The sequence below is a fragment of the Zootoca vivipara genome, chromosome 3, assembly GCF_965207765.1.
Source record: "Zootoca vivipara chromosome 3, rZooViv2.hap1.1, whole genome shotgun sequence".
Classification (NCBI taxonomy): domain Eukaryota; kingdom Metazoa; phylum Chordata; class Lepidosauria; order Squamata; family Lacertidae; genus Zootoca; species Zootoca vivipara.
In genome coordinates, this window is record NC_142586.1 from 109272379 (window position 1) to 109281400 (window position 9022).

Below are 9022 nucleotides of genomic sequence, written 5' to 3' on the forward strand. Positions count from 1 at the left end.
AAATAAAGGCAATTGAAAATGTCAGCTCTCACTTTCTTGCCGCATCAACATTATCTGCTGGGTAAATATTTTCTGTTGCTCATTGAGCAGAAAACGGATTGTTGGGAGATGCACTTAGATAATGAGCACTTTTTGAAAAGACACTCAGTTAAGCATGGATACCCTAGCAACAAAATGTGAGGTTTGCCGCTTGCTATTTTTATGGATGAGTACGAGAAAGGCAGCCTTTGATTTCTGCCAAAAAATGGGGAAGAGGAACATGAAATAGCACAGAATCTCAGCAAATATACCTGTTGCACAGAAAAGGAGGATGTTTGGAAACCTTGCTCTTCAATGTTCTGTCAATAAGGGCAAAACCCCATGGATGGTATTACTAGTGGCAGTAAATGTGACTCTGCCTTTAATGTCCGCATTACCACATTCCAAGAACAATGTACAAATACAGATAGCAATGTCTGTCTCCTCCACTCTACCACCACCCACACAAACATGGGCGGTCACCAGTGGAGAACATGGATCACATCATTTTCCAGAGCTGCTGTTGTGCCGCATTTACTTGAAAGCAATGTGCACCTCTTTTGGCCAAATCACATTGCGAAAATTAGGGCGCTCATTAGATTTGATGGCACATTTACATTCGCCAGCAAGTATTGTTTTGGTTTCAAGGTTTTGAAAATTGAGGTGCTCGTTAGATTCGCATGAATATGGTACATTTAGTGATAGGTCTGGGTAAGATGTTTTGCAGGTAGCCTGCGGGCAGATCTGCACAGACTGTCTCGGCAGAATGGTGCATGCTCTGGTTATCTCCCGCTTGGACTACTGCAATGCGCTCTACGTGGGGCTACCTTTGAAGGTGACTCGGAAACTGCAATTAATCCAGAATGCGGCAGCTAGACTAGTGACTGGGAGTGGCTGCCGGGACCACATAACACCGGTCCTGAGAGATCTACACTGGCTCCCAGTACGTTTCCAAGCACAGTTCAAAGTGTTGGTACTGACCTTTAAAGCCCTAAACGGCCTCGGTCCTGTATACCTGAAGGAGCGTCTCCACCCCCATCACTCAGCCCGTACACTGAGATCCAGCACCGATGGCCTTCTGGCGGTTCCCTCATTGAGAGAAGTCAGGTTGCAGGGAACCAGACAGAGGGTCTTCTCGGTAGTGGCACCTGCCCTGTGGAATGCCCTCCCAGCAGATGTCAAGGCAATAAGCAATTATTTTACTTTTAGAAGACAACTGAAGGCGGCCCTGTTTAGGGAAGTTTTTAATGTTTGATGCTGTACTGTTTTTAATATTCGGTTGGAAGCCGCCCAGAGTGGCTGGGGAAACCCAGCCAGATGGGCGGGGTATAAATAATAAATTATTATTATTATCTGCATTCCTCCCCATTATTTTTTAAATTGTAGGTGTGACTGAGAAGGATAGGCATTCACAGGTTGGGTTTCCTTCCTTGTGCTAGCTGGTTATTTGGATGTCCTGACACCTCGCAGGCCATGTGGCAAACAGACTTTCTGCGCCTGGTGAACATCAAAAATGAGTTGCTAGAAAGCTTATATTGGTTCTGTTTACATGTCAGAACACTAATGTCGACATGATAATACAGACGGGTCTCTGCCTATTAGACACAATACAAGAGAAAGGATGGGGACGGGGAGCAGGCTAATTCTGGTAAATGCAGGTTATATGGGAAGAATGGTCACTGAATCTAAGGACCACTTGTCCGCAGCCAGGCTGGTGCAGAAGTCACCTGAAAAAAAATAGCCTTCATGCTAAAATAATAATCTGTGGTGGCTTCTTCTTTCTTGGTATTGTTATTCAAATAATTATTTAATGAATGTTTATGCCGCTATGGCGAAAAAGAAAGCAAAACTTGAAAGCTCGCTAAACATTTTCCAAGCACATTTCATTTAGCTAAGCCTAACCAGAACATGAGTTTGACCAAACTGCGGGAGGCAGTGCAAGACAGGAGTGCCTGGCGTGCTATGGTCCATGGGGTCACGAAGAGTCGGACACGACTAAACGACTAAACAACAACAACAACCAGACATGTGGACCCAGGTGGTGCTGTGGGTTAAACCACAGAGTCTAGGGCTTGCTGATCAGAAGGTCGGCGGTTCAAATCCCTGCAACGGGGTGAGCTCCCGTTGCTCGGTCCCAGCTCCTGCCCACCTAGCTGTTCGAAAGCACACCAAAGTGCAAGTAGATAAATAGGGACCGCTCCGGCGGGAAGGTAAACGGCGTTTCTGTGTGCTGCTCTGGTTCGCCAGAAGCAGCTTTGTCATGCTGGCCACATGACCCGGAAGCTGTCTGCGGACAAACGCCGGCTCCCTTGGCCTATAGAGCGAGATGAGCGCCGCAACCCCAGAGTCGGACACGACTGGACCTGATGGTCAGGGGCCCCTTTACCCTTTACCTTTAACCAGACATGTAATTTTATTACGCATTTTATCCGTGTTTTGATAATTTCATTCGGTCTGCTGGTTTTCAAAATCTTATCTCTTTGTATTTTCTTATGGCACTTACGTAAAACCGCTTGGAGGGGATTGTTTGATTAAGCGGGATAATAGAATCGGAGAATTGTAGGGTTGGAAGGGAATACAGTAATGGCATCCCTCTGGCCTGTTCTTTCTGCCCTCCTAGTTCTAATGTCCTTCAAAGGACTCATCAGGTGACAAGGCATCAGTGTGGTATAGATATTCCTAAAATATCATATGCCAGTTGATGGGGGCAAAGCTACTCCTAACATGCCATTCTTGTGTCACATAGTTACAGCTGTTGTGGCTGTGCAGATTTTTTGGTAACTTTTGGTGACCTCCTGATGGCAGCCAAAACATATGATCTAGCTCTTAGTTAATTGAGTTAATCAACTCTTTCTCTATTAAAATAATAATAATGTATGATGACTTTACACAATGGCGTGGTTCACATGTCAAAGTAAGCCAAACCATGTTTTACTGGGCCCAGAGGAATGTGCTGGCTCCCAGAGGGATGCTCATGCCTGTTTCTATCACCCCAGTCCTTTTTTAGCACAGTGTGGTGTGGCAACTAAACCAAGGTTTGGCTTAGCATGTCATGGTTAGTGTAGCCAACCAGGGCCATGGTTAATGTAGCCAAGCTTTGTCCTATCGTTAACAACCATGGTTGGTTAAGGAAGAGAGCCCTTGACCATGATTTCCGGTTTGGACAACACACTAAGTCAAATGTTGATGCTGCATTTTGGTAAAAAGACCAGAGAGGGATGTGTGCTTCTCTTCAGGAACCATCATGTCTGTGCTGTGCTGATCCAGTAAGCTATGGTTTTGTTTACGTGGATGTGTGAAGAAGGCTAGTAAGCATCTGTTTAGAATATGTTGGGTTGTGTGCCTAATTGCTGGTTTCTGGCGAAATCTACTGACATACTTTTCTCTTTCCGTTTTCAGGTTGTGTGGAGGAAACTTGGAGATGCTGTAGGCTCGTGTCCTGGAATTAGGCAACACTTGTCTGGAAACCAGTACAAAGGGCCTATGTGAATGGACATTTTTTTTTAAGGAACAAAGGAACATTTTCAGCTACTGTTGGATTTAATCTTGTCAAAGCAACCTCTTTCCTAACAATGAGACAAGTCCATTCATGCTCTATGCTCAACTCTGGAAATTGGATTGCTCTCCCCACTCCCTCCGTTCCTGCCTCAAGGACTTTGGTGAAAAGTATCCAGATCTCATTGCACTCAATATATATTCTGACTAATCTAACTCTGCTTCTGCCATGAGCACTTACAGTGTATACGCCCAGGAGGTACCGGCTGATATTTCCGAAGGCTGTTTAAAATCTGCCGCAGGAGAACCCACACGGAGGAAGTGCTTGACGTGTTGGAATTCCCATGATGTTTCCCCAGGAGCTTTTCACCAGATTGGAAAGATACCTACAAACTGTGCCTTTTGGCCATCACAGTTTGGACAGTTAGGTTCTCCTACACCAGGGTGTGTAAAAAAAAAAATAGTTAATATGGTGCTTAGGCAGATTGCAGCTGAAACACTTTCCTTTGTAGAGTAATTGCATTCTGAGGTGCTAAATATAAGACCTTCAAGTCTCCTAACCAGCCAGTAGTGTAGCAAAGAAAACAACAGCACTAAAACTGAGCCCCACCCCCGCCTGAAACAAAAAGAATTCATTTATTTTCACTCGTTTTGGCAAATGTCTTCCGAAAAGGTGGCATTTCTCCTCTTAAGAGAAGGCAATCCTCTCTCTCCAGCAACACCTCAAGGCCAGTCCTGAGGCAACCCCAGCAATGGAGCAGGAATGAGCCTGTCTTGTAAAGAGCAGGAGTTTCCCTCTCTGAGGGACCAGATAGATCAAGGAGCTGTGTTGATGGAAGGGCAGTCCCCCAGCAAAGATCAGGAGTCTAGTTGCTAGATGGCAGTAGTGCGATCCATCACGGAGTCTGATTTGGGATCAGGTATGGTCTGTGTTTTACCAAGCACAAGCCAAAGAGGCAGTCCAAAAAAGGAGAGGGTTGTGCGAGGGAGGCCCGTTGGAGGAAGATAGATGAAGCAAAGGCAATGGAGGACTTTTAGAGTTTTGGCTTCCAGAAGTTCGCCAGGGTAGAACAGAAGTTGGCAAGGGGGTGGGGCATTCTGCTGGATTCACTTGCTAGGCTTTTCACGCTGGCCAGATGCTAAAGGCTTTTTTCCAGACCCAAAGAGCCCCAGTTTCCAGGTCCTCATGAGGGTTGCACATACCTGCTCATACATGATACAGCGCATCCAAGTTAGTTTCATGGATGCTGTTTAGATGTCCAGAAAATTAACCTTGATTCTAGATCAGGCTTTCCCAAACCTGGGTCTCCAGCTGTTTTTGGACTACAGTTCCCATCATCCCTGATCACTGGTCCTGCTAGATAGGGGAGATGGGAATTGTAGTCCAAAAACAGCTGGAGACCCAAGTTTGGGAAATCCTGATCTAGATTGCAACTTGGGGTGGAAGTCATTGTAGCACTATGACAATCATTCCATCAGGGCAAGCATTTCAGTTTGGGAGGCAGAATGTTCCCCTTTCCCTCCTCCAGTGCACTGTTTGAGGGGTTCTCCTGACACCCCCCCCCCAGAGCCAACTTGAGGGCTGCACAGGGAGGGGGGGAAAGCCCCATTGCACTTGTGGAAGTCTGCTAGTGGGACTTCTTAGTTGGATCTGGCCCTTAAGACCCTTGCACATATTGATGATTCTGCACCAGAACCGGGTGTCTGGGACTCATAGAATCATAGAGTTGGAAGAGACCACAAGGGCCATCCAGTCCAGCCCCCAATGGGGTCCTCCTTGCTGCCTCTCTGCTTGTATTACCGGGGGAGGAAAGAAGGGAGGACTAAATTTGTGGTCTGAAGATCTTATAAAGTGTTTTAAGGCACTGAATGCTCTTTCGAATGCTTGGCATCTGTAGGGCAAGTAGACATTAATGGGGCTGAAGTGGCCAGCTACTCAGGATGTAGGGAAAGCAGCCGGGACTTCTGGGAAATCACGTGTTGCTCTTGCTGCTTTTGATGAGTAATGTGGGTGGCCAAAGGCAGTGGAGAGGTCTCCGGGGCATCAGCTTCATCAGAGCTCTGGCTATTTCAGCAGATATGTGGTGCATCCTGGGAAGTCCGACCCCATGGAAGAATGCATCCTGGGAAGTTCAGCTTCCACGGTGGCCAGCTGTTCTGAATGCGCCAGGTGTGCATGGAAGCACCTGAGGTCCAAGATCCTGGGTCGACCCTCTGGCAACTTAGCTGGATATGTGCGCGTGAGCGTGCACGTGATTTACAGCCCATCAGTTCCAGCAGGTTTGGGGCTTTCAGGCCTGGAACCCTCTAAAAGGCCTGATCCAGATTAACTTGAGGCTACATCCTAGGTAGTTTGGACCCACACAGTGCGGACAACCGAATACAGAACGTGCGAGCTGAACCGCATGACTATGTTCCAGCCCACACAATGCTCTAGGAGGCGTGGGACAGGTTAGTTGGCTCCCGGATGCGGAGTGAACAAATTCCTCCCCCTCCCCTACTCCTGACTCCTTATTATGACATAGTAAGTATGCTCCCATGTAGATGACATCACAGCTGTTACCTGGCCTTTAGAATGCTGCCTGGGTTTCCCCAGCCACCTTGACTCCCATATATGAACCCATTTTTCTGTGCCACATAGAAGCTGTCTACAACACCTAAATAACAATTGTCCGTGCTGGATGTTCCTGGTTTCCTGGTGCTGTCTTCTGCTGCGCTATTGCAGAGTCCTGAGTTGAGTTGTGATGTCAGAGAGCACAACGAAGCAAGCCTCAAACCTGTTGAAAAACACACTCCTTCCCAAATGCTTCTTTACTGGTGCCGTGGGCTTTAGAGTCAGGCTGTTCGGAGGTATTAAATATTTGAAGCCTCCACTCTGCCAAATCTTGCCGAGTGTCCTTTCTAAGTACTGGGTGACTTCCTTCTTCCATTTCCTTGACCACACACAGATTTTGCTTCACAGGAGTCTATAAGAGCTTATCAAGGTAGCGCTGTATTTATGAGAAGAGGAGGAGGAGGAGGAGGAAGAAGAAGAAGAAGCTTTTGTTGCTGACGGTCGCATCCTTTTGAAGGAAATGTTGAATATTCTCAAAAGCATGTCCTTCCTTCATCCAAGTTTTTAAACTCTTGTCCATTGTGCCTGAGTTTTTGGACCTGGGTGGGCCTACATTGATATTTCTCTTCCCCCCCATTCCCCCCATATGCCATTAGATTGTGTGTATTCAGCTCTGATAGCTATTTTGTGTATATCTCAAAATGCAGCAACAGTTTCTCGTATGAATGTGCAACAGGCTTGTGAATAGATGCTGTTGCTTCGACTTTTTAACCATGGCTGAGCATTTAAAGCAAAAACAAACAAAACAAAACAAAACCAAGGCAAACATAGGAATGCAACAATTCCCAAGTTTTTGGGTCCCCCCCCCTTGATTAATGAGATTGGGTTCCCCAGGCTTATATCTTTCCCTCCCCTCCCCCCCGCCAGATGGGCTTTGTTACATGTTGTGTTATTGATCTGTGGGTTGTGGAATGTGGCGGCGCTGTGTCGGTACAACCCTTTCGCCCTATACATGGTAGCGCAAGCGTAAATTGGTTACCCGTTTTCCAGAAGGAAGAAGAGGAGAAGAAGGGAAAAAAATCACAAAGGGATTGATTTGCTTCAGTGGATCGGTCGCTTTGCTAATTTTTCCTTTTCTCTCTCTCTCCCCCCCCCCCCGTTTTAACGACGTCATGCTAATGAAAACCACCACTTCGGCTATTTCTCTTTAAATTGTTGTATTCCTATAATCGTGCGAGGAACAAATGGTGAAAAGAAAAGAAACCCTCAAAAGAAATTGTGCTTGCAGTCAAGGGCTGGGTCCAAAGAGCTATTCTCGAGTTTTTCCAGGGAGGTTGTCTGACTATTTTTCGTTGAAGAGCAGACCTTCCCAATCCCGTATTGCAAACTGCTTTGGAAAAGGCTGTAGAAGTAGCTTGCTGCGGGGGCAGATGGAGGTGCTGTTCGAGGAAGAAAAGCCCAAAACCTCAAACCCCCCACAATCCCATGAGAGTTTGGATCCAGTTTTGTGGTTCTTTGGATCCCAGCCATGCCCTGCAGCCACTAATTTGAGCGATGCTGGTCTTTTGCCACGATGCGTATGTAAATTTTGATACTGTATTAAAGCTATTTTTTTACAATTCACCATATAATGGGGGTGCCAGGCATTATGTGTTCCATCTTAGCAACGGTAATAAATTATTTAATCTCACGCTCATTCGCTTGCTTGATTTTGACACTGGACTCGGCCTTGGGGGAAATCACTCCACTTTTATTTTTTTAAATTAAAAGTATTCTCTGTTTGATTATTTATTTGGAGCCCCGGAAACTCTCAGAGTGTCCAAGAATCATTGCAAACATAATTAATCTACTCACTGGCAATGCCAACATCCACGCTGGCCCTGGTGGAAACCCAACTTTTGCTTTCCCTTTTATTCCTCTATCAATTTTCACTTAAAAGCCTTCAAGCCATTGCTGTAACTTTATTAAGCATGCACACCACTCCCCCCCTTTTTAAAGCCCCAAAGCTATTTGCAACCAAGTAAAAAGGAGACCCTACAGAATGGCCCCACTGTTTTTTTGCTTGCAAAGTGACTTGTCCTAGTCCCCAGGACTCTGCTCAGCCAAACAAAAGAGGATGCCCATGTCTTTATGGAAGCCAATCTCAAACCCTTCTGAGACAGGGCTTCAAATAAGGTTCTTGACAAGTAAGAGATTCTCCTTTGTAGTTCACAACAAAAGCTGAAAGCTACGTGCCCACCTTGCAGCAAGCATCAGCTCCGTCCCATCCAGGGGGCTTGAGGGGAGTTTGCAGAAGCGCTCGATGAGCCCGGCAAAAGCCAGTGTGGTGTAGTGGTTAAGAGCGGTGGACTTGTAATCTGGTGAACCGGGTTTGCGTCCCGCTCCTCCACATGCAGCTCTGAAGTCTCTCAGCCTCACTCACCTCACAGAGTGTTTGTTGTGGGGGAAGAAGGGAAAAGGTGATTGTGAGCCGCTTTGAGACTCCTAAAGGGGAGTGAAATGTGGGATATCAAGTCCAAACGCTGCTTCTTCTCTTCCCAGGGAACTCTGAGGAGTGTAGCTCTGTGAGGATTGTCCTACAGCTCTCAGCACTCTTAACAAACCACAGCTCCCAGGGTTCTTTGGGGCAAGTCACAACTGTTTAAAGAGGCACGATACGACTTGAAATCCAAACTGTTCTTCTCTTCTTCTCTCCCATCCCTCAGCTGAAGAGAATTACATCAGTGGCACAGAGACGTTACCATGGGAACAAGGCTTTGACTCCTGCTTCCAAAAAAATAATAAAATTAAAATTAAAAAAGGGGGCCAGGACTATAAATATAACAGCAGATTCCTTTGTTACTGAAAAAAGAACCAACAACAGCGAAAGCTACCCACAGGAAAGAAGCACAAAGAAGTAACCAGCAAAATTGTTAGATCTCGAATACTTTATGTGGTCCCACCCACACCGAACAC

The 9022-nt window shown here is 46.3% G+C and overlaps 1 protein-coding gene across 4 annotated transcripts in view; it reads left to right on the forward strand.

The window, feature by feature from the left end:
- The window catches only part of CCDC85A (coiled-coil domain containing 85A), a 123886-nt gene extending 116129 nt beyond the window's left edge, over positions 1-7757 (forward strand). For all 4 annotated transcript variants that reach the window (XM_060273141.2, XM_088667430.1, XM_035110930.3 and 1 more), the window contains one exon: positions 3418-7757. Coding sequence is in view for 3 of the 4 variants with exons in the window: in XM_088667430.1 (XP_088523556.1) it covers positions 3418-3507 (90 nt within the window). In the remaining variant the exon portion in view is untranslated. The remainder of the gene's footprint in view (positions 1-3417) is intronic.
- The last annotated feature ends 1265 nt before the right edge of the window (positions 7758-9022 follow it).